This window comes from Rhinolophus ferrumequinum, chromosome 22 (genome assembly GCF_004115265.2).
Source record: "Rhinolophus ferrumequinum isolate MPI-CBG mRhiFer1 chromosome 22, mRhiFer1_v1.p, whole genome shotgun sequence".
Lineage (NCBI taxonomy): Eukaryota > Metazoa > Chordata > Mammalia > Chiroptera > Rhinolophidae > Rhinolophus > Rhinolophus ferrumequinum.
Window position 1 is genome coordinate 49,820,023 of NC_046305.1, and position 26,213 is coordinate 49,846,235.

General features: G+C 48.9%; 1 protein-coding gene across 3 annotated transcripts; it reads right to left on the reverse strand.

The window, feature by feature from the left end:
* Positions 1–5,616: 5,616 nt before the first annotated feature.
* On the reverse strand, positions 5,617–21,198 carry GJA5 (gap junction protein alpha 5). 3 transcript variants are annotated; one of them, XM_033094155.1, is made up of 3 exons: positions 21,034–21,198; positions 20,425–20,554; positions 5,617–8,716 (listed from the first exon to the last, which is right to left on the reverse strand). In XM_033094155.1, the coding sequence occupies exon 3, from the start codon at positions 8,676–8,678 to the stop codon at positions 7,602–7,604; it is 1,077 nt and encodes a 358-aa protein (XP_032950046.1). In that variant the 5' UTR covers positions 8,679–8,716; positions 20,425–20,554; positions 21,034–21,198; the 3' UTR covers positions 5,617–7,601. The 3 variants fall into 3 exon arrangements, with proteins under 3 accessions (XP_032950046.1, XP_032950045.1, XP_032950047.1); XM_033094154.1 differs by lacking the exon at positions 20,425–20,554; XM_033094156.1 differs by lacking the exons at positions 20,425–20,554; positions 21,034–21,198 and adding an exon at positions 9,899–10,117.
* Positions 21,199–26,213: the final 5,015 nt, after the last annotated feature.

Sequence of the window (26,213 nt, forward strand, 5' to 3'; positions counted from 1 at the left end):
CCTGGCTGCTCCAGGCTTGGTCTGAACGCTATACAATTCTGAGTAGAGTGAAGGCGGCGACATTTCTAATAGGAATCACTGGCTCAGCCTGGATTCCCAGGAAGCAGAGCTGAGGCAGAGGCTGATGTGCTAACATTGTATGGGGGTGTATAGTTCCAGGGGCAAGAGTGGGGAGCAAGGGGAGAGAAGTAGGGAAGGAGGCAGAGCCAACAGGAAGGTGTGTTGTCAAGCCAGGCACTAAAGGGGACTGGTTGCTCCATCAAAACGACTGCACCCCGAAGAAGCCTACCAACCAGGTCCTGGAACCCCAGGGCAGTGGGGGTTGGGGTGGAGGAGGGACTTCTGTCTCCCCCTGGCGCGGATTGCCCCATGTTGCTTTGATCAATCCTCACTCCTGGGTTGTTGACGTGTTGGCGTAGGTGCAGAGCAGAGTTCTACCACTGCGTCAGTAGGGAGACCCTGGAGGGAAGTCAGATGTGCCTCTGTGAGAGTGGTCCACCCCCACAAGCAACTAGAATGAGAGGCAGGTAAGGCTGAGAACACCTGGAGCGATGCACGAAACGGGTCTGATAACCCATTTCCCCTCAACTGCAGAATAATCAGTCTTACCACAGATTTCTTCTCAGAATCCCCAGGTCCTGGCATTTTGTGGGGCACAGAGCAGGTCCACACCGTATTTGTGTTAAATTAAATGAACTTCATTGAATGAGAGGTCACAGAGACCTCTCAGTCATCGCTCGCTTCCTTCTCTGTCTTCATCCTCACCCCAAACCTAACCAGTCACCAAGTCGCAACGATGAAGACTCTGTCTGTGTCCTTCCATTTCATCCCTAGTTCAAAAGGAAGTCTCACGGATGATCTTAGCCTCCCAGCCTCCAGGCTCTTCCCTCTGCGGCCCGCTGACCGCTACTGACTTGAGTCAACCTCAAGTTCAGCACTAGTCACCCCGCTCCCCAGATGCCCAGAGAGCTTGAGAGCTCCTTACTGCCTCCAGAGAGAAAGGCACACTTTCTAGAATCCTCTGAATATGCTCTTCTCTCCTCTTGGCCTCATCTTTCCCTCAAAGTTCCCCTCCAGCTTACTCCCAGCTTCTGGAACATACCATGGGGTTCTGGTGCGGGTGTTGGTTGGTTTGTTTGTTGGAATCCGTGCTATTTCCACTCACTAGAAAGTCTTCTCCTCTCTACATGATAAAACAGTATTCATCTCTCACAGCCAATTTCAGGTGCCACCTACTCTATGAAGTTTTTCCCGAGCTTGGCCCATCCCTGGGTCCTCTCGTTGCTCTGAGAGGCTTCGGGGCTGTTTTTCTGTCTCTCACCACCCTGAGCTTCCCCCTCGTGATGTGGCATTGTCCTCCTCTCCCAGTAGATCTGAGCGTCTGAGGACAGGCTTCTTTCTGACTGGTCTCCTCCCAAACGGGGCCTGCCTATGGCCCTGCGGACGTACAGCACGGACTCTCCACGCTCCCCACACTGAGGGGACACAAGGGCTCGTGGCACAGCTGGCAGACCATCTGTCGTCCCACAGCCACAGCCCAGACCCGGGGTGGGTGCCTCCCGCTAATCTCATACCATTTAAGGGTGGCAGTCCGAGCCCAAACAGAAAAATTTTCCCAGGCATCAGTACTGTAGAAATGAAGAGAGGCAGTTCCTGGCAGCCACCCCAGGGGAACACCAAATTTAGCCCAAAGGTTGAATAGAAATATATTTTTAAATTTTTAATTATCATATTAAAAAAAACCCCACATGATAACATTAAAACAGTTTAGAAGATAAGGAGAATTAAAGCACTTCCACAATCCACCAAGTTGGCACAACTGTTTCATCTTTGTTCCTTTCAGGTCTCTGTTCTTATCAATACCTGTTTTACACATTGTAGTCATGGTGGACATTCAGTTTTGTCTCTTGCCTCTTTACTTAAAAATATATGAGAAGCACGTACGAGAAGCATAGTGTAGACAGAGAGATGGGTGTCCGAAGCCCCGTTCTACCACCTACTAGTTGTATAGTTACCAAATCTTTCTGTTTCCTTTTCTGTAAAGTGGGGTCAAATGACCTCATAGGATTGTGGTCAGAATAAGATAATAATTCGTAAAACCTATTAGTAAAGCACCTGGAAAACAGTTGGCACTTCCCAATTGCAAGCTTGTTTCAGGATTATTACCAAAATACGTGGATTTTTTTTTTAAAAAAAAACTTTTCCTCAGCCAGCGACACCCTATCCAGGTTCTTACGTTGGTTGACATATGTGCAATTTTACCTTAAACATTTGTAAGCTTAAACTCCACCAAGTTATTGTATAGCCCATTTGAAGAGAAACCCAGGAAGGCATAAAACAACTTTCCAGCCGGCCCTGAATGTCTGCTGTTGGTCGAGGGGATTTAGCCTTGACTGGGGCTGCAGAGCCTTGAGCGACAAGCTGTCCTGACCAGGTTCATGAAAGGCTCTCGGTTTCTCTCTGAGGAAGTTCTTGTTTGCAGGTAAATGTGACCTGCCCCATCAGGGTCTTGAATCCAGGTAATGGAAAGTCAGCCAGGTTGAAGGGACAGAGGAGACTTAAGTCTTGTGTCCTTGCACTTACGCCACGACTTCCCAGGGCTGTGCTGGCCTTAACATGTAGGTGAAGGAGGCAGGTGCCAGCTTGGGGCGATTTCAAAGCAGTATTAGGTTCCACACCAAAGGTCAAATCCCCACCCACCACCATGTTTGACGAGGTGCCTGGAAGTCTCGCGATTGGTCATTCCTTTGGCTTAAGGCTTTGACGGCATCTGTTAAAATCATATCTATTCCCACCAATGACTTTATTCATTAGCACCTCACTGTACTTTGGATAATGGGGCTTGTACTCTGTCCCAGACTCTGTCCTGGAGCCCTGCCTGGTAACCCAGCCCCAGGATGAAGCTCTCTGAGTCTGGAGGTCTAGCTCCAAATCCATACCAGGGGCTGTGGCCCTGCCTCCAGCTGAGAGATGTCCTGGGTGGTGCCTGCCTGGTGTCTTGTACAACTTCTGTGGCCTGGCTTCCCCGGGGGTGTGTGTCCCCTCCTTCCTCCCTCCTCACCCCCCCATGTACTTGATGTCTGGCTGTTTTGACTCCCTCCTCTCGACCACGCCCTGCTGGCCCTTCCTAGCCCCTTGGATGCCGTCTTCTGCCTCCCAGCCTGGACTCCAGGGAACAAGCCCAGTTGAGAAGGCTCAGGCCTGTTGCAAGAATCTATACTGGTGAAAATAATAGCTGCAACATCAAACAGGGCTTTTTAGAATCTTAGTATCGTATATATACTGGGGTTTAATTAAGATCTTTGCTCCTTTTCCTTCTGTGAGCAAAAAGATTTCTCTATCCTTTGAGGCTTTTGCTGAAAAAGTGTGTGTGTTTTCTGACAGTTAGCCCCAGTGTTGTTTTAGGTGCCGTCTAGGTGTTGCTTGAATTCCATATCTTTCAAAAATGTTGGGCCAGACCGAGGTCAGGAACAGCTGTATTCTGCGTTTTCTTGGAAGGAATTTGGGTGCCCCACCTGGATTCTTCTCCTACTCATCAGTGCTCAGTTTCTTCTCAGCTGTCAGATCTCAGCATCATGTCACCTCCTCAGAAACGACTTTCCACCCACCCCAAAGTTTCCTTCCCTACTTTTGCGAGCCCCTTATCTGTTTCCTTCTTGACGCTGATCACAATCGATACTTATTTTGTTTGTTTACTTATGTTAGGACATCTTCCCCACCACACTGTAAACTCCGGAAGGCAGGAACCTATCTGTTTTATAAAATCGTATTCCTACCGTCTAACATAGTGCCTCGCCCGATAGCAGTGTTCAATAAATATTTGTTGAATGAACGTTTCTCGCTTTTCCAATGGAAATGATAATTAAAAAAAGTATAGACCATACCCATCTCTGTTGACCCTCAGGTGACCGACAAGAGTAAAAACCACTGATCCTGTTCTATTTACATATCTATCATTTGTAAACCCTGCTTATTGTCAAGGGCCAATTCATGGAACAACTAGGGGGCTTCTAGGATCTCCTGAGGGTTGGGAAGCAGGCAGCTGACCTTTGGTAGCCCGCTCCAGCCCTTGCTGTTTTCTTCACCTCTACATCCATGAAAGCAATCCTTCAAGACACCTGCAAGCTACCTAGCACCTTTGTTCCTTTGTTTTTTTTCTCTCTGGCCTCAAGATTTGCTATGAGGAAAAAAATCTGATACTCATTCAAGCTGTGATTCTTCCTAGAATTCTTATTAGCATTTAACCACTTCAACTTTGTAGCCATAAGGGTGAAACACTAGTGGTAGAAATGCTGGTCTTATCTGGCACTGGAGGAAGGAACTGAAGGAAAGGGCCCACAGGAGGCTACAACTTAGAGTCACTTAGACCACCTTAGAGTGGTCACTAGATTATTATCCAGCTTCCCCTCTTTAGTGGTGGACCTTTCAAAGGGGAAAGGGAGAGAAAATGCGAGGAGATCGATGAGGTTGAAATCTTACTACAAATCAGGTCCCTTGGCTTTTGCCGTCTGGGTGTACTATATTGTTAATGTGTATAAAACCATGAGATACATTTCTTCTAGGAGGAAAAAAATGGATTCCAGGTGCTTTTTTCCAGGTGAACTACTCAGGCATCTCTAGGCTGAGCACCTTATTCTTGGACAGAATCCACGTGCAGCCCGAGTCTGAATATCGGTGTCACAAAATGTGTTCTGTGATCTCTCTGCAAGCCCCCCTTTCAAAAAGCTTGCCTGCCCTGATAGACAAGACAGACTGATAGTTCAGATAACACTTCTATTTGTTTTTTCCAGCCTTTGTGTCTTTCTCTAGGAAATGGCACCCAGTTGTTGGTGAACGGTGGGGTGGTCCCTGGACTCTTTGTAGCAAGAATCATTGCTCTTCTTCCAAAAGATGTGATCCCGATCAGAAAGGCCAGTGAAATCTGCCCCACTGTCAGGACACCTTAAACCTCAGTTTCCATGTCTGTTAAATGGGTATACCAAGACCTATTCCACAGAGTCATCCTTGAGGTCTTCACTTCTCTGAAGCCTTAGCCACTCTTTAGGGCCCAGGTAAGGTCTCTCCCCTTCTATGTAGTTTTTTTCACATGTGTCATTTCTTGGAGCCTTATGGTTCTTAGAATTGATAATAAGTGAATTCCCATTTAATTCTATTCTAATTGTTTCCTCTGTGTGAGTTATTTGATCACCTTAGGTAGATTGTGAGCTCCACAAAGGGAAGTTCCGGAATTATCTCTCAACATACCAGGTTTCCAAATACTATATAGTCAACATAACAACAAAATAATAAAGATAATAATAGCGACAATAACAATAACCATTTAATGGCAGACTATTATTTTCCAGGCACTCTGCTGAATTCTTTATCAACAGTCTCTCCTTTAACAACCCTTGAGGTAGATATGACTAGGTTCAATTTACAGATGGGGAAACCAAGACTCAGAGATTAAGTAGCTTGCTGGAGTCCAGCTGTAAATCAGCAGCTGGGATTTTAACCCTTGCCTGTCTGACTCCAAAGCTCTTTGTCTTACTGACTGGCTAATGGGTGCGGTCCAAGCTTCCCTCCCCCACCAAGTCTGCCATCGTTCTCTGGTACTCACAGCATGAAAGGGACACCAGGAGAGTTAGAGGTAAGGCCAGACTTTATTAAGACAAACTACACATAATTTTCCTTTTTCCTTCCTGAAAGCCCCAGCATCAAAAACTGACCTCATAGAATTTCTAACTCAAGAACACGCATTTCATAAAACAGACACATTTCAGAGACGGAGCGTCTTTTTCGTTTCGTTTTGGAGAGACTCTTCATGCCAGGGCCACACTATAAATAAAACGGTGTCCGCTCCAGGGACCTGGGATGACCAGTCATTCTTCCTCAATGGCACCCCAATCAGTTCCCCTCACCTCTCTCCCCTCATCCTTCTCTCACCCATCAATAACATCCAACTATCCCACGAGGAGCCAGGAAATTGGCAGGCGGGGCAAAGCTTCAACCTCCTTCTGATCCTTCACCCTCCTCTGTCCCGACCCCGAATGCCTACCCGGTTAGACAGATGACACTGAAAACAGTGAGGCTCAGCCCCTCTGCAAGGCACCTGGAGGGGAGGACAGAATGACACACGTTTCTCTAAGGTTTCCTTTCCTTATTTCAGGTCTCCCCTCCCCTTCATCCACCCTGTCAGCGGGTACACACACACACACACACACACACACATTTAAAAAAGTAACCATCTCTCTCTATGTCTCAGTGTCCAATTCTGAGCACCCTTTACTTTCATCCAAAATGGCAACCCACGATGACTGGACTGAATAGAGAAACCAGGCCAGTGCCTGAGGAAGGCAGGGTTTTTCTGCAGTCTCCACCTGGCAGTCTCCTTGGAGCACCAGGGAGACACAAGAATCTCTGCTCTTAAACGAGAACCCTGCCAAAAGAGCTGGAGATTCCCCTATGCTTCCACGCCCCCCACTAAATCCTCTAGGGAGAGAGAGATCTGGGGGCCTCCATAGCTGTCATCACACCTCTTCTTGGCACTCTAAGGTGACAGTCAGCAGGGGAAATAAATAGGAGGGAAAAGTCAATTTCCAGTATTTTCTCTCCTCTTTAATTTTCATCTTCACAGCAGAATTATTTTTTTTCCCAAGGGGAATATGAGAAACACAATGTCCTCTTTGTTTTAATAAAGACCTGGGGAAATTCCACTGGTCTCTGTGGCTGGTGATCTGGTCAGGATCTGAGAGAGGACGACGGCTTCTTGGGCATTCCGGTCGATAAGGTCTTTAGGGGAGCACTGGGTGAACAGCCAAGGGAGGAAGGGAAGGGATGGTTTCTATCACCGGGATGAACTGTAAAAGAGCTGCAGGATGACAGGTGGTGTCAGGAATTCCAGTGGAGTCTGTGCACAGTGACTCCCTAGGAGAGCTCGCGCCCCCTGGGCTGGGTGTACACCCTGGCAGAAGGAAAGGCTGCAACATGGACAAGATGGGACCTTTGCCAGACGTATATACCAAGGCACTTGTAAAGTTGAGGCTGCTGGGCAAGTTCCAAGGACCTCTTTTTAAGTAAGGCTGGGTAGAGAGAGGGGCCGCCAAGGGCAGTCCAAGGAGACCTCACCACCACTCCAAGGCTTGGCCCAAGAGCACATCTAATGCAGGTTCCTTGATTCATGCTCTTTATTGGCTGAGGACTTTGGGCTCTTCCTGGCTGGAGGAAGGGTAATCAGGTCAAGGAAGCCATAGGGACTCGGAGAACCCAGCCGGTGTGTGGCTGGGATGTAAAGAATTGTCCTATCCGTCCCTGGCCAGATCTGCCGTGATTGCCTTCCTTTGCCTTGCTCAGTGAGGAATCTGAAAGGCTTTGCTGAGTATACTGGGTAGGCATGAGCAAAGGACAGCAGCCAAACTGGGTCACCATGTCTCTGACTGAACTCTCAGAGCCTGAGTCATACCTTCTGGAATAAATGAGCAATGCCATCGAGAATCTGGGGCCCAAAAGGAGCAGAGCAGTGATGAGAATGTGAGAGATGGAGTCAGGCGCGATACATCTTCCCTCCTGAGCCTCCTTTGTTCCCACCTGGTCCTGGTTCCAGTGTGACCCACGCTGGAGGGTCACACTGATAGGTCATCTGATCTGGCTTTGCTGCTGGCCTTGCTGAGACGACGCTTGTCGCTCTGGTAGCCATGGGGGAGGCGGTGACCGGGGGAGACTCCATTGGGTACCTCAGGCTTCTGGGCATAACGGATGTGAATGAAACCGTCCCCAGGAATCTGCTCCTGGCCTCGCACCTGCTCAGTGGCCAGGTTGTCCGTGTTCTGCTGGGAGGCCACCTTGTTACTGAAGGGATTGAAGAATTTCCCCCCGGGGCCGTTTTCCAGGCACTGACTGAAGTCAGGCGGTGGAGTGCAGCTCTGGACAATGCCCGCGGAGGGACCGGGAAGCTGGCACTCAGACAGGCCCTGCCGGGACTTGGCAAACCGCTGTCGGAACTTCTTCCAGCCCAGGTGGTAGAGTTCAGCCAGACTGAGGATGAGGGACAGCCCGGCCACAGCCAGCATGAAGACAATGAAGACATTCTTTTCCGTGGGCCGGGACACGTAACAGTTGACCGGGTGGGGGCAGGGGCTCCTGCGGCAGACGTGCAGGGTATCCAGGAAGATCCCGTAGAGAAGGTACTGGCCCACGATGAAGGCCACCTCCATGGTGGTGCGGATGAGGATGCTGCAGACGTAGGTGTTGAGCAGAGTGCCCTGGAGGACGATCTTTCCGTTCACTTCCTCCCAGCAGGACAGCTCTGTCTTCTCGGCCGCGGGGTACTCGTAAGAGCCAGGGCCCCGGACCTCTTTGGCCTTCTCGGCCTCGCGTAGCTTCCGCTTCTCCTGCATGCGCACCGTGTGCATGGCGTGGCCCATGTACAGGAGCGACGGCGTGGACACAAAAATGATCTGCAGCACCCAGTAGCGAATGTGGGAGATGGGGAAGGCCTGGTCATAGCAGACGTTCTCGCAGCCCGGCTGCATCGTGTCACACTGGAAATCGGCCTGCTCGTCCCCCCAGGAAGACTCGGCAGCCGTGCCCAGGACCAGCATGCGGAAGATGAAAAGCACGGTGAGCCAGACCTTGCCGATCACTGTGGAGTGCTTGTGGACTTCCTCTAGGAACTCTCCCAGGAAGCTCCAGTCACCCATCGTGGCTCAGCAGAGGACAGACGCCAAGGCTTCCGCAACTAGGGGAGAGACAGAGAAGGACGCTAAGCAAAACTCCGGAAGAGCCGCTCCTGCTGTGGGATTCCACTGGTTCCTACCAAAGTGCCACGAAGGAGTCAAATTCACCTTAAGAGCCTCTTATTTCTCCCCTCCCCCCCCCCCAGGAAAAAAAATAAAAGAAAAAGAAAGAGAAGATTCAAAGTGGTCACGTTAGCAAGATTAGAGCACGGTACGCATCAATGGATCCAGAAATGAACAGAGATGTGTGTTACAATGTGAATTCTGTGCTCTTACTCCCACCCCAGAGATTCTACTTCAGGAGGTGTGGGTGCCCCCCAGCCCCGAATCTGGATTTGCTACAAGCAGCCCAGGTGATTCTGATGCAGGCAGGCCAAGAACCACACACCTGGAGAAACACTGGACTGGAGTCTACAGATGTGGCGCTTGGGCGTTTACCTCACTGTTTCTTTGTCTGCAAAATGAGGATGGGAATCGCTACACCAGAGGATTTCGAGAATTAAATGAGAGAGGTATGTGATATGCTGAAAATCATACCACACATGTTCCATGTGTTTCAGTGGCTGTTAGGTGGAGGAATACATTTTTATGGCTCTAGAGGGCCGAATTAGATGGAGGAGGAAAGAGTGAGTGGCAAATTTGGCCCCTCAGGGAGCCTCCTTAAACAGTGAGAACCATCCAGCATGGGCCAGCTTATTGGGAGGTGGCGAACAAAAAGTCTCAGTCACACCAGCGAAAGGTACCACAGAGGCATGCCCAGGTTTACCCACTGGTAAGCTGCAGGCGGCACCAGTCTGCTACCCCTCAGTGCAGTGCAGCCATCAGCTGTACAGCTCGGCCTGTCCTCCTGCGTGCATACAGAAGGCATTCACACAAACCTGTTCACCCTCATGTCCAGAATAAATGCCCCAAACCTCTAGGTCCCATACACAACCTGCCCTCAGCAGGCCCTTGCCTTCTCCTTCGGCCTCATTTCCTGCCTGTCCCCAATAGTTTCCTTTATCCAGCAGGCTAAATCCTGGGAGATTCCAAATGCCCCCCCGCAACCACCTCCTACGTGCCCCCTCACCCCTAGCTGAATCCCATTTGCCCTTCAAAATCAACCCAGTCGTTGCTTCTTCCAGCCCCTCTCTGCTCCCTCAAGCTCCGGTTTCAGCTCCCATGGTGGCGCTGGGAACACTCACTCTTCTCCTACCACTGCCATCTTGTGTAGTAATCCTCTGTCCGTCTGTGTTCTTCCTGTAGGGGCTCCTGCAGAACAGGGATTGTCTTCCTTTGTATCATCACCTGGCCCAGAGCCCGGCGCAGAGTGGGTGCTTGTTACATCTTAGTCAAGGGAACGAGGCGGGTGGCAGCACTGGTGTTTCCTACCCAGTGGCAAACCAATTCCGTAGTCCTTGCCTGGGTCCCGTTTGCAGGGTGAGAGGCCACATGTCACTCGCTCAGTCTCCACCGCAGTTAGGTCTCGTTGGTGAGGTACCGGGACAGTCCAACGTGGAGGGAGTGCTCTAGGAAAGGTTTTTCCATCCTCTCACCTGAAATCCTCCCTAACCCCACTCTCCGTGGACAGGGTTGTGTGAGCCAAGATGTCTCAACTGCCCAGAGCATCTCGAAAATGCCCTGAGGCCTCTGAAACTCTTGAATCTCCAACCTCCAGAATTCTTCCGTGATGAGCAAAGATGTTCTTATGGTTTAAGCCTCGACTCTTAATCAACAGAATGAAAAACAAAAAGTAGGAGGGAACCGAACATAAATGCTCCCTTCTTAGAATCATAAAACCTCAGACTGTGATGGGACTTAGAGACTGCCAAGTTCAAACCTTGACCTTGACGTCTTTGTTGCCAATGTACCCCCAGTTCCTATCCAAACATTCTTCATTCAAGTGAGGAAGGACTGGGGGGGGGGCGGGGGGGGCCACATTTCATGGTCCAGGCTTTTTTGGCTTCCGAGTGGATACCTTGAAAGAGACCAGCCTCCTGGCCTGTGTTCTCCCAGCCCCCCACGCCCCAGTGTTTGCAGAGTCACTGGCAGTGGCAGAGTCCACGAGTGAGCGGAAAGGGCCTTATCTCTGTTCCCCTTCATATCAAAGACCCAGCTAGGTCTTGAGGCCTTTCCTCTGGTTTGTGATCAGACATCTGCCCTTTTCCAAAAGTGGTGAAGGGTCCCCTCCCTTAGCCTCCAAATGTGGAAAAATGTGGAGCGTTTGCTCAAGAGGAAAATGGTTGATTAGATAAGAGTTTGAATGGTCTGTCATCTCTTCTGGGCACATGCACAGCGTTCAGCACCCTCACAATCAGCCACACACGTGCGGGGACAGGGTGTGGTCAGTGTCTGAGCGAAGGAGAGCGGAGGAGACGAAAGCAGGAAAAGACAAGGGGGAGTTGGAGATGGAGAAAAAGAGACCATGTAACGGTTAACAGAAGATGGCTTAGGGGTTAGCTCAGTGGAGTTCAAATGCCTGTTAATGTGTCTGAGCTTGGAGAAATTACTGGATCTGTGTCTCAATGTTCTCATCTGCAAAATGGGGATACTATTATTTAGCTCACAGAGTGTTTTGAGGAGATACATAGAAAGCACTTGGTACAGTGCTCAGCATAAGAACTGAATAAAAGGCAGCCATTACTAGCAAGGTAAGGGGTCGGGAAGGATAAGAATTGGAGGAGAGAGGAAGGAAGTAGAAAGTACAGAGAGGTGCATTACAAAAGAGAAAAGAGAAATAGACAGAAAAGCAGGAAGGGAAGAAAGTGAGAGGCAAACAGAAGTGGAAATAAAAAGGAAACGAAAAGAAAAAAGAAACAAGTGTCATATTCTTGCAGGATTTGGGGCAAGTTTTCCCACTCTCCTCAATCCCTGAAGACTTTTCCCTTGATCTTCTGACTCTGTCACTTATTCCTTGCAAGTCCCGCAAGGAAGTCTAAAAACAGTTTCAGGCAAAGAATGGGATGCTTTGGTTTGGTCTGCCAAGAGGCTTTGCAGCTGAGTCCCTCACACGTGGTCCCAGAAATCCCACCTGGAAAAAGTAAAGCACAAATACAGAAAGGAACATCATGGAACATCAGAAAGACAGTACTGGAAAGGACGCCTCGTCTGGAGGGAACAAGAGAACCGAGCTGAGGATGGGTGGGGGTGGGGCAGACCCGTGGGACTTTGCAGGCACAAAGGGTAAAGGACCTCTCACTTGTGTCTTCCTAGATGACTCACGCAAGGTCACAGAAACTTAAAATTGCTACCACGTAGGAGCTGCGCAGTTTGGGATATGAAGTCAGTTTCCCAGCTACACTGGCCCCCAACCTTAGCCAAAGAAGCTTGTAGACTAGATCCTCACAGAGTTTACTGGTGTATAGCATTTAAATGCTTTGTAGATTATTTATTATCCACTTCTTGGCAGGAAGCATGTTAGGAGAGGCAAAGGAAGCTGCCCGTGCCATGAATAGATTCTATCAAATACAATGGTAATATATCTTACTGCTTTAGCTTCGGGTTTCCCTGGTATCCTACCTCTTACCACAAACTTGCACTTGAGAACGTCCACAGCACTGCCTCACTCTACCTTTTCTCCCTTGTTCCCCTCACATCCTCAACACTGCATACTTCATACTTAAAGCTACACACATATACTGTACATGGCCCACAACGTCTCACCTTTTTATCTTGGCTCTTCATGTTTTCTGTCTACAGTGTTCTTCTTCCCTTTCTTTCATTCATTTAATAAAGCTTATCGAGTGGTTACCTGGTGCTAGGCATCACGCAAAGCACTGAAGCTACAGCAGTTAAAAAGACAATCAAGGAGTTCCTGCCTTTACCGAGCTCAACCACCTTTATTCCCCTTCATTAAGGGGAGAGATTAAATGCATAATTGCAATAAAGCTCGATGTGTTAACATTAAGGAAATACAGGGCCTTATGGGAATATATGGCAGGAGGCTGACTCCGGCGTTGGGGCCTGGGGAGGGCCTCATTAGATCAGGGCCTTCCAAAGAGCCCTGGATAATTGAATTCTGCAGCCCCTTTGCAACTGATACAAGTTCTGAAGTCCCCAAGGCAAAAAGCGAAGGTCCCTAGAAATTGAACAAGGGCATCCCAAATCTGAAGGTTCTTCGCTCCAAAACCTTCAACAACCTCTTTTGATGTGTCATATCCTGGGACAAAGCAAACATTTGGGAGGACGCGCCAGGGAACAGGATATGCCGCTTGGATAAGAGGGAAAGGGCCAAAGGAAGGCATTTGTGTGGCATGACATGAATCATTTTATAGCGTTACTTCATGTTATGGCTAGAAATAAAATTCCAGTATCTACATTCCCCACCCATGTTCCTTCTTACGTGGACATTGTTACCTCCCTGTGTAGCTAGTGTTTCCGCAGAAAACTGATTTAGAGCAACCCAAACATAAACTCATAGGCAAGACCTCTTCCTCTGACCCCACAAAGCTAAGTAGACCCTGGAGAAGTCTTCTCAAGACCTCAGCCCTCTTTGACGTCTTCTGAAATCTGAAGACCCTAAATTATCATGCAGCACGTAGGGTACGTGCTTGGTTATATGCTGCCTTACACGTGTTCTCCAAAAGGTTCTTGTTTAGCAGCCAACCCGCAAATAATTTTTTGAGTCCCTGCTATGTGCCCACCACTGTTCTGGGTACTGGAAAATAATACCAAAGAGGTACCAGGCCTGCTGCATGTTTGGCCCTCAGTGATTGCTGTTGAATTTCTGAAATCGGGCATGAATCGTGCCTTCAAGGATTTAATGGCTTTTGCCCTCAAATGGGCAGTAGACTTCTTAAAGTCCAAAGCCCCTGTCTTCTACTTTGTATTCTTATTCCATTAGGGTTCTCTCATTAGGTACATAATAAATGCTTTCTTAATGATTGAAAAAACTGTTTGGTGTAGTGGTAAATTTGCAGAGTGATCCTAGGGAGGCTTGTATCTTCCTTCTTAAGTCCAGTGATAAAAAATAAAACTTTCCACCGTTCAAAATGTCCTTCTCCTACGTTCTCTTGTAGATTCCAAGAGGGTGGGACCATATTTCTTTGTTCGAGTCTGAATACCTTCAAGACACATAGACAGTCAATTTTTATTGTTAAAAGGATGAAGCCTCATGACCACTTTGTGAGCTGATGGTTATTGCCTGTTTTGCAGAGTGAGAGACAGATAGAAAAGATAGGAGACTTGTTCAAAGAACCAAAGACGAATAGGGACAGATCCAGGGTTTCACCCAAGTTTCTGATCAAGTCTGGTGCACACCAGAAAGCCTCCCCTCTTCTCCCTCCAAGGGTAGCACCCATTAATTCTTACGTCATCCCCTTTGGACCATCAAAAGCTCCTGCTCACCCTGGGGCAGTGAGTGATCGGAGACATGACTGCCATTTAGTGATAAGACCTGGGGGTCAGCTTTTATGCAATCAAGCAAATGTTTATGATGTTTCCTTGAGGTGACCAGCTCTGAGTAGGGGTGCTGAGGGGATTATGGAAAAGAATAATTCAGTTAAGTTTCACAAAGTGAATTATTTGCTCCACTGGCTGTATATTATTTCTCCAACTCAACCCTGAGCTCCTTGAAGACAAGCGTTCACTATTGTATCCTCTCTCTGAAATCTCCTTGACGCCTCTTCCCCCTTAGTGTTTAATATTGTGCCTTACACCTGGTAGTTATTCATTTACTTTGAGAGAATGACAACAGTGATGAATGACAGCACTTGGGTCACTCAGGACACCTCATGACAGCAGATGGGCGTCCCTGAGAAGGTAGCCCAGGGGCACCTGCATGGTGACCATGGTGGCCAGGATACCAGGGAGACAAAAACCACTGAGCCTTCCTTCCGCCCATGAGAGAGCCCTTCACCTGGCTGAGCAGGACTGGATGTGTCCAGAGCAGAGACTCCACAGGCAAGAACTGGTCCTCTGCCCCCTCCCCCAGAGCACTGGGGAGCTCACCCCAGTTTGTCAAAATTAGATTAGAAGACCACTCTGCAGAGTCTGAGTCTAATTCTGGACAATGACACATGTTCTGGACAGGATCGAACAGAGCTCTGGTTCTCAACAAAGGTCGTTATTCACAGTAATAATAACAACCCCTGGCCCCACGCTGTCTGTCCTTCTGCTCACCATACAGTGGAATGTGGGTGGAGGAGGGCTGCCTTGCTTCCCAACTAAGAGAATTCTGTTATAATAAGACCCAAAGGTCGTCCCTGAAAGGATGCCTGAGCCACAGTGTTGTGTCCATGCAGCTCAGTTCAGAAAGTGTTTATGGAGCTCCTGAGCCATGGCAGACATCACAGGTGGCTTTATCGAGTCAAACGCCAGGTATGGCCGTCATCTCAGAACTCTTCTGTACCTTATTCGCTAGTGTACATCTTTCAGATGTCCCCTCGCCCCAGTAGTTTCTCCCTAAAATGGATCCATCGGGAGAATTACATGAGAAAGTGGTCGTGAGCTCAGCTACCTCAGTAACCTTCATTATCCTTGGAGATTCCCAGCTCCATTTCCTAGTTCACCCGGCGTCACACAAAGAGAGAATTTGAATCTGAGTGATCGTAGTAATAATAAAATAAGCTAGCACTTACTGAGCGTCTTCCATGTGCCAGGCACTCTGCAAGTTTCTTTCTATGTATTTTCTCATTTGATTCTCACAACGGCCTGAGAAGGTAGGGGACTGTCCCCATCCCCTTTTTCCAGGGCTCAGAGAGGGTGACTTAAGCTCAGATGCTAGGGAGAGGTGGAGTTGGCTTCAAACCCAGCTCTTGTCTTGTCTGGCAATGGTGTCCGTCTTAACAAGGGTGCTAGACTCTCCCTACATCGCCGGAAGTCCCTTTCTAGAAAATTCTTACCAGTCAAAGTCCCGCCACTCTTACCTAAGATGCCTGCCACGTGGGTGTTTGTGAGGTAACTGTTAGAACAGGGAGTTGGTTTGTAAATGGTTGGGGTCATGCCTCCATTTCGAGTTTACTGTCTTTCCCTGACTTAGGGTTGGGGAACGCACTCCAGCCTCAGGGAAGACAACCAAGTGTCTGATACAGCTACAGCGATTGAGTTGGGCGGGATGGGCCACTGTCTCAGAATTAGAAGTCCAAGGGGGGCCTGCACCCCTGAACCTTGATCACTGTAGAGGGGAGACGGACGTAGAGATGAGTGAGAGAGGAGGAGAAAGAGACAGATGGCTGAGACCAAGTAGCACTTTAGTTTTCCTCCCACTCCAGCCAATGGCAGATCATTAACTCCTCTTTCAATGTAATTATTTTATTCTGACAAGGACAGAGCGATCCATTCAGAGACACCCTGTGGGCAGGCAGACAGTTGTTTCAAAGCCAAGGAAGTAGAAAGGAGCAGGCAAAGTGGAGAAAGAGAATTATGCTAGGGTAAGTCATTTTTCTTCTTAAAATGTTGACAGGAGAAATATTTATAAGGAGTGGAGGGGGAGGGGTGACAAATGGAGATTTTTTTTTTTTTAATTTATTGGGGTGACAATTGTTAGTAAAATTACATAGATTTCGAGATTTTCAATTACAAGGAACTATGGGGAGGTCTTCAGCAATTATCCCGAGAAGGTGGATTCGCACTTATGCAGTTATTAATGAAAATTATATTTATGAAATGTTTACATTTCCTTAGTAGTTCCACCATCTTGTCATAGAGTCATAGTACAGTAAAGCTGAAAGGAATCCAGGGATGAATCAAACACAACCCCTTATTTTTATACAAGATGAAGACGAGGATCCAGCGAAGTTAGGTAACAGCAATAATAGATACCACTAAGTTGAGTGTTTCCCACGTGTACAGCTCTACTTTCTAACCCTTGCATTAAACTCTGCTAGGAAAGCAGTCTCCTCCCATTTTACAGATGAGAAAACGGAGGCTCAGAGGCTAAGTCACTCGTACAAAGTCACACAACTAGCAAATGCCTCCTAAAGGACTTGAAACCAGTATACCTGACCCCAAAGCCTACATTCTCTCTGTGTCTCTAAAAGGGAAAGAAAATCAGGGTGGCCCTAGGACTGACAGCTGGTGACAGACACATGGCTAAAACTCTAGTCTCTTCACTCCCCGCACAGGGCTTTTTCTACTTCCCCCGAAGAGGCCCAGGGTTTTTCCGTTTCGCCTCTGGCTTGTTGGCTGGCCATCTCTTGCATATGCTATTCCTAGAATTAATGATTACATCGGGGCCCTCAGCCCACAGTGGTCAGGATTCCCAGACTTTAGCATCTGCCACCATTTGGCCAGAATTCACATATAGAAAGTTATTTCCTTTTTTAGCCAGTAAGTGCTCTTGGCTGCGGCAGTGTCTACTGCCGGGCTCTGGTGTTCCATTGATGTCAGATCATAACAAGAGCAAAGGAAACAGAAACAGCGAGGTGGAGAGGCTCATGGTTCCTAAGAAACAGCGGGATTCGAACCCAGCCTCCATCACGTGCCAGTTGTGTGACCTTAGGCAAGTCACTTAATCTCTCCGTTTCCTCCTCATTTGAAAAACGAGGGGATGTTTATTCATGGAGATTAAACAATGTGTGGGTTTGTGGAGTCACCTAGGACAGTATCTGACACATCGCACATACTCAATAATGTTAGTTTGTTTTTCTTTTCTGACATTTCCCGTAAAAACTCTCAAATATGATCCAACTTGCTGCAGAATTTGAAAGTACAGCAGGATGGTTAGGGTGACACAGTGAGGACCATCGCGTGGCACCAGGTAGGGGAGGGGGACTATCAGAGGTGGTGAAAACACAAGCAACGGGAAGGATTTTAATTTAACTATAAATTGATTATTTCACTAGGCAAGAAATGACCGGGGTGAAGAGATAGGTGCAGGGTTCTGCTCAGGTAAGGCTCCTCTTGTTCCTGCGAGTGGTCCAGGCTGCCTCCGAACTTTTCTTTAATTCAAGCTTTTGAGCCTGGAGGTGACTCCCATCAGCCCAAGTTATAAAATACGTGATTCCTTCCTTCTGAGAAGCTGCGACACTTTCGAATCTAGTCACCAATCTGAAGGCGTGCCCACAATGGCAGGTTTGAAACTGGCTCAGTTCTACTTGGAAGAGAAATGGGAGGTTGTCTGCTCCCTGATCTGAGGGGAAAGGGTGTCCCGACCCGTAACCACATCTGCCCTCTCTGAATCAGGAAGCTCTGAATCATGAAGATGCCAGGTTCAATGACGATTCTAGAATCTTCTGTGACCAAGAGCCTCATAACAGGCTCTTTCCGGTTCCAGCTCTTTCTTTGTGACTCTAGACAAGACCAAACTCGGTTCACTTGTGTGTAAAACCAAGTGCTTGAGCTGGACAGTTGCTTTGGCCCTTGTAGCTCTAAGTTAGAACATCTGGGGACTTTGTGACGCCCCCAATTGTGACGGTACAGCAAGTTAGTGGCAAAGCCAAGAGGCAAATAGAGATTTTGTAACTCTCAGCTTAGAGGTCAGCAAAAGTAGTCCCAGGAAAAAAAATCTGCAGTCATCGAAACCCAGCAGTACTTTCTCAGAATTATATGTCAGAGCGAGCATTCACAGTGGAAAGGCCTTTGCATCAAATGAGATGCAATTCAAAGAGACTTGGGCCAACGGCAGGGTGAACTGGATTCACCCCATTTTTCTGTTGTTCATTAAGCACTTAGTATGTGATTGCCGTTTGAAATACATTATTTTATTTCATCATCATAAAACCTTACAAGGAAGGTATTCACTAACCCCTTTGGCAGACAAAGAAACTGAGGATCAGAGATGGTACATAAGTCACCGAGGGTCACACAGTTGAAATTCTAACTCATAATGACCCTGCATGCCCAGGCTCTCCCTCTGCCCTACCCCTGAACACAAGTGCTGAGGTCCCTCTGAGCTAACTTCATACCTGTGGTTCTGAGACCTCCCGACTCCCTTTCCTTATGAAGGTCCATGGATTGTTGAAGGCTAAAGTTTTCTTGCCCATAATTTGCTAATATGTCAGAAACAACTGATTCTCAAAGTGGCATCAAGCAGTCATTTGCCAGGCACCAGCGGCTTCTGACTGCAGAAAGGGAGTCAGCGTCTTTCCTGGGAGACCTGAAGCTTTCCAGCAAGAACGGGCATCTCTCCCCTTTGGTCAGCTCAGTCCTTGAGCCTACAATGAGGCCACTTCCCACAGAGAGCTGCTGGGATCCCCTTGGGACAAAGGACAGAGCCGGGGCCTGGGGTCTCACTGGTCCCGAGGACTGCAGGTCTTGTAATTCCTGTCCTGAAACAGACAGGCTCCCTGTCCTGTTTTAATTGGCTGGGCCCAGAAGTGGGATCAGCCAGGATCCAAGAGGCCAGGCTGCACTCTGGCAGCCCCACTGGCTGCTAGAGCCCAGAACTTTCCACTGCTTGTGCCTCCCACCAGCCAGCGGAGATGATGAGGAACGGGGTAGGCCGGTGGGTGTCACTGGCAGAAAATAGGGCTGTAGAGGTGCTAAGTGGAAGAAGCAGGAAGGCTTGGGGAGAGACAGAGTCTCAGAACCACAGCCAAGGAGGGAAGTCGGAGGAGCCCGAGGTGGGAGTGAGCAGAGCAACAGAACTGGCCCTGGCACCCTGTGTCATCTCTAACAAGTCACTTCCCTTTTCTAGGCTTTGTTGTCATTCTTTGTCAAAGGAGAGGTTGGCTGGCAATCTGAGAGACCTCTTCAGTTCTAGTGGCCTAGGATTTGAGGCCAGGACCAGGACTGGGGGGCAGAAGTGAGGCAGCTGGGACAAGAATGAGGACCAGCAGGACCATCTCTGGGGCTCCGAGGTAACGGCCAAGCAGGGCAGCACGACTGCTACTCCATGGCTCTGGGAGAGGGGATACCCAGGGGTGCCCGGTTGGAAACCAGGGGACACACCTCCTGGTGGTCTGTGCTATGCGTGCTGTGGTCACTGGGACGGCTCCTTGCCAGCTGCTGAGAGAGGAAAAAGCTTGGAGGGACCGCCAGGGGAGCAGGCTCCCAGCAGCTCTGGGGAACCTGGCAGGAAGGTGGAAAGTTCAGAGCTGTCCCTAGAGAGCAGTGCATCAGGGTCTGGGCTGGGTCGGGACTCCGGGGGCATTGGGTGGAAGAGATGGACGCCGCTTGGCCTGCTGATGTAAAGTCCGGCTGGGACGCCTCTAAATACCAGCTCGTGCCCCCCCCCCCCCCCCCGCAGTGAGCGCCCCCCACCAGGCAGGCAGAGGTGCCGCAGCTCGGAACACTAGCCTGGCCTCTTCTCTGTTCAGTCCCTCTGGGTCTCTCCCAGGTCCCCTGCTACCACACCCAGTGCCCCTCGCACGGCCCTTCCTTCTCTCGAGCCAGTCGGACCCAGTGCGCCAGCCAGAGCCTCGTTCAGGAAACAGCCCCGAGAGGTGCGGAGGGGTAAGAAGCAGGAGCCCCTCCATTCTGAGACACTGGCAGCGACAGTAAAGAAAAAACTGAACAAAGGCGCGGTAGGGATGTAGAAGCCTTGTGTCAAGCTTCCCTTTTTCAGTGATTCTGAGTTGCGTTGGAGCCTAAGGAATCACAGCCTCGTACAATGTTGCTGCTGAATAAAACCAAAGGGATCCCTCCACTTCAAATCCCTCATGAGGAAACTGAGGCCCAGGTGGGGGAAGGGTCCAGCCCAAGGTCACCTAGCCACTGAGTGCCCCAGAACTCAGGTCTCCCGGCCCCTGTGCCTGGGTTCTTGCACCACATGCTCAGAAGAGAGGGCAAGGAGCTGACAGAAACCACTGTGCCCTGCGGCCTTTGCCCTGCACCCAGGAGGAACGGAGACCTGCAGTGAGCGCCTCTCCCGGCTCCGGCACCGGCTCCGGGTCTCTCCAGCCTCTTTCCTCCGACAGGACAGCGAGTGGCAGGCCAGATCACTCACAATGCACAGCGGGGACATGATCCTCTGCAGGAAACTAAGCAGGGAATATTTTTAAACCATCCAACATGCCTTAGGGGGAAAAAAAATCAAAACACTCCCCTAGATGTTGCGGAAAGCATTTCAAAAAAGATTCCAAGCCTAGAGGAAGCATCGTAAAACAGTGATGGTTTTTTTTAAAGGGCCAATTCCATCTTAACAACAGTGCTTGGAAATGGACTGGGGACCCCGTGTAAGATGCCCCTGGAGCCCTGCAACTCTGCAGGGGTGGACTAACTCCTGGGACTCTCCACTCACCTTTCTACAGCTCCTTGTAAACCAAGTCATTTATTTCGGCTTCATAAATCAGCCTCCTTAATCTGCCCAAACCACCATCACAGGGGACAGAGACACAGGGGACAACCCACAGGTACAGAGAAAGCGTTGCTGTTACCCAGCCTGGAATTCCAGGCTCTCTCCTCTGGCTCCTTCCCATGCACTAGTAGTTTATCTCTTAAAGTTCAAGTCCACCCTTACCTTCTCTTCCTCCTCGCTGGAATTTCCGTTGCCTTCTTCGTCCTCTGGCCGCCTTGTCGCTGCCTGCCCACTGTCCCTTGCTCTTGAGCCTGTCAGTTGTTCCTCTTCCACCCTCTTTTCAATCGGTATCTGTCTCTCTCCCTCCTCCCACTTCTTCCTACTCTCTCTCTCCACCCCCTTCTCCCTCTGGGTCCCTCCCTCCCCTCTCTCTTTTGTCCTCTTAGACTCTTTGCTCATTTAAAACCTTTCCTTCCCTCTACCTCCTTGTAGCCTCTCCTCACCACCACGTTCTCCCCAGAAGGAGACAGAGCCCTTCTCCTCCCCCGCTGCCCTCCTGCTGTCACTGTGGCCACAGTCCTTGCATTCACCCTGGCTGGTGGGGCACCACCGCCTCCGGCTTTCCCTGCCCACCTCTCTGCTGAGCCTCCTGAAGCTGCTCAGGCCAGGGCGCGAAAACTGGCACCACCCAGGAGAGTTCTCTTCCCCATCCTTTTCCTATTGTCAATCATGGAGCAGGGCTTCCTGGGACTTCTGCTATGTCCATGTCAGTGAGCTGAGCACAGCTGGTGTGGGAAACATGGTCTCACGAATTACATCCACCAGCACCCAGAATAGACACCAGGGGTCACCTGACAACCCCAAAGCACAAGGAGGGGCATCCTCACCACTTGGGATCACGTTTTCTCCTCCTCCACTGATGAGAAGAGAGTCCCAAGCACTAGGCTAAGGGCGACCTATGTATATAATTTTTATTTTTCTTAAATCATCCCAACTTCCAATTCTACGAGGTAGACATTTCCACAGTTCACATTTGAGGAAACTGAGGTTCAGAGAAATCAAGTAACGTGATCGTGGTGACCCAGTTAGTAAAGGTTAGAGTCAGGATTAGAAGTTTTAGCCAATGCCCAAATTCACCACTTTGCTCTTGCCACAAAAGCATGCAGGTCTCGCAGCTGGAATTGAGCCAATGGAAGTATGGTTGTCCCTTGTGAGACCACTGTCACTGTGAGCAGATTCAAAAACTGAGGCATCTCTCCCCTCAAGCTCCCCTCAAATCCCCTCATCCTCAACTACTTTCCTCCCCTCAAGTGAAGCACTTAGCTGGACCCACGGGAGTGTGATAAATATCAACAACAGGGATTGCTATGCATGGAAGGAAACCAGACAAGCCAATGACCAAGAGCCCACCAATTGTGTGAGCTAGAAGAACCCCCCCCCCCAGAGATCGTCTGGAAGAAGCCAGGGAAACTGAGGCCCGGAGACTCAAGGCCACTTGTCAATGTCACACACAGTAAAGTCGGTGGCAGTGGCAGGACCAGGACCTACATCCATTCCTTTGTTCCACCTTCATATGTTGTGCCAGATACAAACATTCCAACATTTTGCAAAACAGTTTGTTTATTTGGTGGGCAGTATTTTTCAGAGGTGAATAAGCTTAGGGTCAGCAAGACAGGAAAGAACACGGGACCAAAATTCCTGTGTCCAGGGAGGCAACAGCCCTGTTGACAACAAACCCAGGATTCTTGATTCCTTGGCCAGTTTCACCCTTTTTTCCTATGCAGCATCAGAGCAGATTCTGGGGCCAGCCCATCTGGGTTTGAATCCTGGCTCTACTGCTTACTAGCTAGGTGACATTGGGCAAGTTAACCTCTATGTATCTCAGTTTCCGCAACTGTAAATTGGGGATAATAATAACTACCTCCTAGGGTCGTTTTGAGGACTAATGAGTGTGTGTAAAGGTCTTAGAACAATGTCTGAGGCATGGTAAGTGCTATGGATGTGACTGCAAAATACATTACAATACAGTACAGTACCTATTTCCTCCTGCCTGTACCTACCCTGGCTGGACCAGACTCCTGGGACAGAATTCAGCATGTGAAACCATAGAAAGTCCTGGGTGATACCCAGTTTCTTCTCCAAAACAAAGCTTGTCCCCACAGTTGGCTTTGTTCTTACATCTCAGCCACTCCCCAGAGATAGCCAGTCAGAGAACCCCTGTGTCTCAGTTGAAAGATAATCTGAGAGTGGAGAAGGTTTCATGGACTATTAATTCCTAGATCATTGGCTGCCAAGGGAGAGCCTCGCTGGGGGTCAGGCTGGGGGTAAAAGGGGGTGCCATTTTCCTCTGAATGCCCAGAAGGAAAGAATTGCTGAGATGTAGGCACACCCGTGATCCTGGAGAGAGCCTGGGGTGCAGAAGGTAAATGATCCCACCCTGCTTCGCAGGCAGAGGAGCAAAGTGGTGAAGAAACTGGGTGGGTGGCTGGAGTCGATCCAACGAGTCAGAATCAGGGCTGAGAGGAGATCGAGGTTTTGAACTCGGATCAGCCCAACTCAGTGAGTTCAAGCAGCCCTCCTGCCAGGCACGCCACTCTGGATGGCATCGAGGACAGAGTGTATTCTGATGGCCCAAAGCTAAGCTGCTTTGGCAAGGTCTTCAGAAGTCTACTTTAGTCCTCACCTGGGTCCCTCCCAAGCTCAGTAAGTTTCTGAGGAAATTAGGGAAAATGTCATTTGGGATATGGATCCAGAGTGATTGTCTAAAGAGGCTGAATCTGGCTGTCACGACGTATCTAAGAAGGACACCGTGAGCAGATACCCAATGCCCCAGAAAAGGAGGTGTAGGACAAGGGCCAGGCTGCGAACTAAGGGTCTGCCAAGCTCTCCTCTGCATCCTCACGTTCGGCTTAAGAAAGGGTCTTAGAGAGAGGTGTTGAAGTCTGTATTCTACACATTAAAAAATATGGAGATGCAAAGAGGATTTGGAGAGGGAGCCGAAATCTGATCAAAGAATTGATAAATACTACATGCAAGGAAAGCTTGCAGAAGTGGGATGTTTCTCGACATGGACTACAGTGTACCAGGCTTTAAAGGAGGCGTACTTCACATTCTTCTACTTGGAGATGAAAAGACAGGAAGATGACCTTCTAAAGGTCATCTGAACTATGCATCAGGGTCTCCTGGACAAGGATGCATTAGCCTCCTATGGGCCCAGCCTATCCTCCGAGGGAGACAAGGGCCATCCCTTATCCATAGGAAGCTGACATTTTGGTGACAGAAAAGAGCTAGTTAGACAAAATAATCAGTATAAATGACAGTATTCCGTATGTACTTGTCCTCAATGCATAAAGATATAATAGTGTTAAATTACGTGAGAAAAAAAGGTCATTTGGAAAACGAGTTCATCAAGAGTGATCTCTTTGCTGAACTACAGTGAAGGGGCCAGGGAGAGGCCCATTTCATTGAAGGACTTCTATGGACCAGGCTTTTTCACCTCATAACCCTGCGCAGTAGATACTGTGATATTTCCATTCTACAGAGAAGAAAATTCAGACTCAGAGACATTTAGCAACTTACTCAAGCTTATTCAGTGAATAAGTGGAGGAAAGGTCTGCCTGATGCCGAAGGTCAGGCGCTTTCTCCCCTGGCTGTAGAGGAAATTCTCATGACACCCAATGACCTGGTTAGAGAGGAGGGGACAGGGCTCTGCCGGTGGGAGCAAACAGACGGCAAGAAGAATGGCGTCCAACCCCAGCAGGCGACATGGAGTTTGGCCATAACTGTGAAGGTGGTGCTATACAGTATGAGATTTCCAGGAAGAGACACAATCCCCTCTTCTAGTCTTTTAAAGGCACCATTTTGAAAGTTGCTTCTCCTTAGAGACAAGAGGGCAAATGAGGAGGCTTTCCAATGTCTCCTCTCCCCAGTGAATCTCTAACTCTACGAGTATCCTTCCCAAGACACGGTGGTCCAGATGTTTAAAGGGCCTTCTCCCTCAGAGCCTACAATGGTAACATACCAATACGTCCTGTCAGCATCTAATTGTGAGAGCAGTGAGTCCCCTGGGCCTCCTTGGAGGGCATAAGTGGGTAATTGGAGCCGTGATTCGTAGGCTGAGGTCATACTTTCCTGCTGGTGGAGATGCAGGCACCACAGGCATAAGCCGTCCCCTTTAAGACTTAACTTTCCAGATAGTAGCTAAAATGGGCAAGAGCATGCTATTTCAAGAAGCAGAAAGAAAAATAGACAAACAAACATAGACTTCCTTGTCTCTGGTACTTTGCTCAACACATCTCAAGTTGTAATCCTAAAGAAAAGGTCAAAGTCACGTCCATAGCTCTACTTGGGAGGAAGGCAGATGTGATCTTTTGGGATCCCAAACTGAAGAACTCTTTCATGGTGGGCTTGGGCCAGCGGGCTTCATGGATGGATGTGAGACTAAGAGGAGGAGAAGGAATCCAGGATCAGCCACGCCCGATTCTGTCTCGGTGAAGTCAGGGCAGGAAGGCAACAGAAGGAGGCAGACTCCGTGGAGCTCTGCAAGTCCCAAGTCCAGGGATTTCACCCTAAGACAAAAATTGGGACTTTTCCCTGGAGATCTTGGGGTGGTATTTGCCCTAGAGATCTGAAGGGAAGTCGTAGAAAGCAAGAAGACTGAGTGTCTTAGGATAATTTGGTTCAGTTATAACCAATGTGTAAGGTTTGCAGTGCATACCTGCCACATAGCTCCTTCTCCTCTAACAAATCCTTGATCCAACCCCACCCACAAGGACTAAAAAGGGTTTGTTTCTCCTTTATTTTGAAAGGTGTTTTCAGTCAAGCCCCAGGTATGGTTCTATTGGGAAAAATCATAAAATACAAGGTCAAGAAACGTTCTGCCAATTATGCTAACAACTCAGGTGCCCTTAGACAAATCGCTCCAAAACAAAGGCGTTTTCTTGCCTGTAAAACAGAGATCCAATACCACGAGCCTGACTTGACAATGTAGCCCGTGATGGTCAAAACCTAATTCAAGAACAAAGGTTTTATATCTCCTCCCAAACTGCTGTCTAGAGTCAACATTAATTCCTGGGGTCAAGTTATTACAGAGGATTAGAGGCATTTAGGAGATTAAGACTATTCCCTATTTTTTTTCAAGATTGGTCTCACATTCAGTCAGCTAAAGGCATTCAGTACCTCAAGGCAGAATGGATAGGACTAGGGGCTGATAACCAGGGTTTAAGAGTGCTTGGATTCAGATCTGGGCTCCACTACTCAGCAGCTGTGTGACTCTCCGTTGCCACGTGGGGACCCATTTGGACGCCCCGAGTTGGTATGCAGATTATTTTAAGTTGAAGACTTTTGAGATTCATCAGATGTAGAAAGAAGCCTTCCCAGAGCTTCCCTTTTCTGACTAAAAT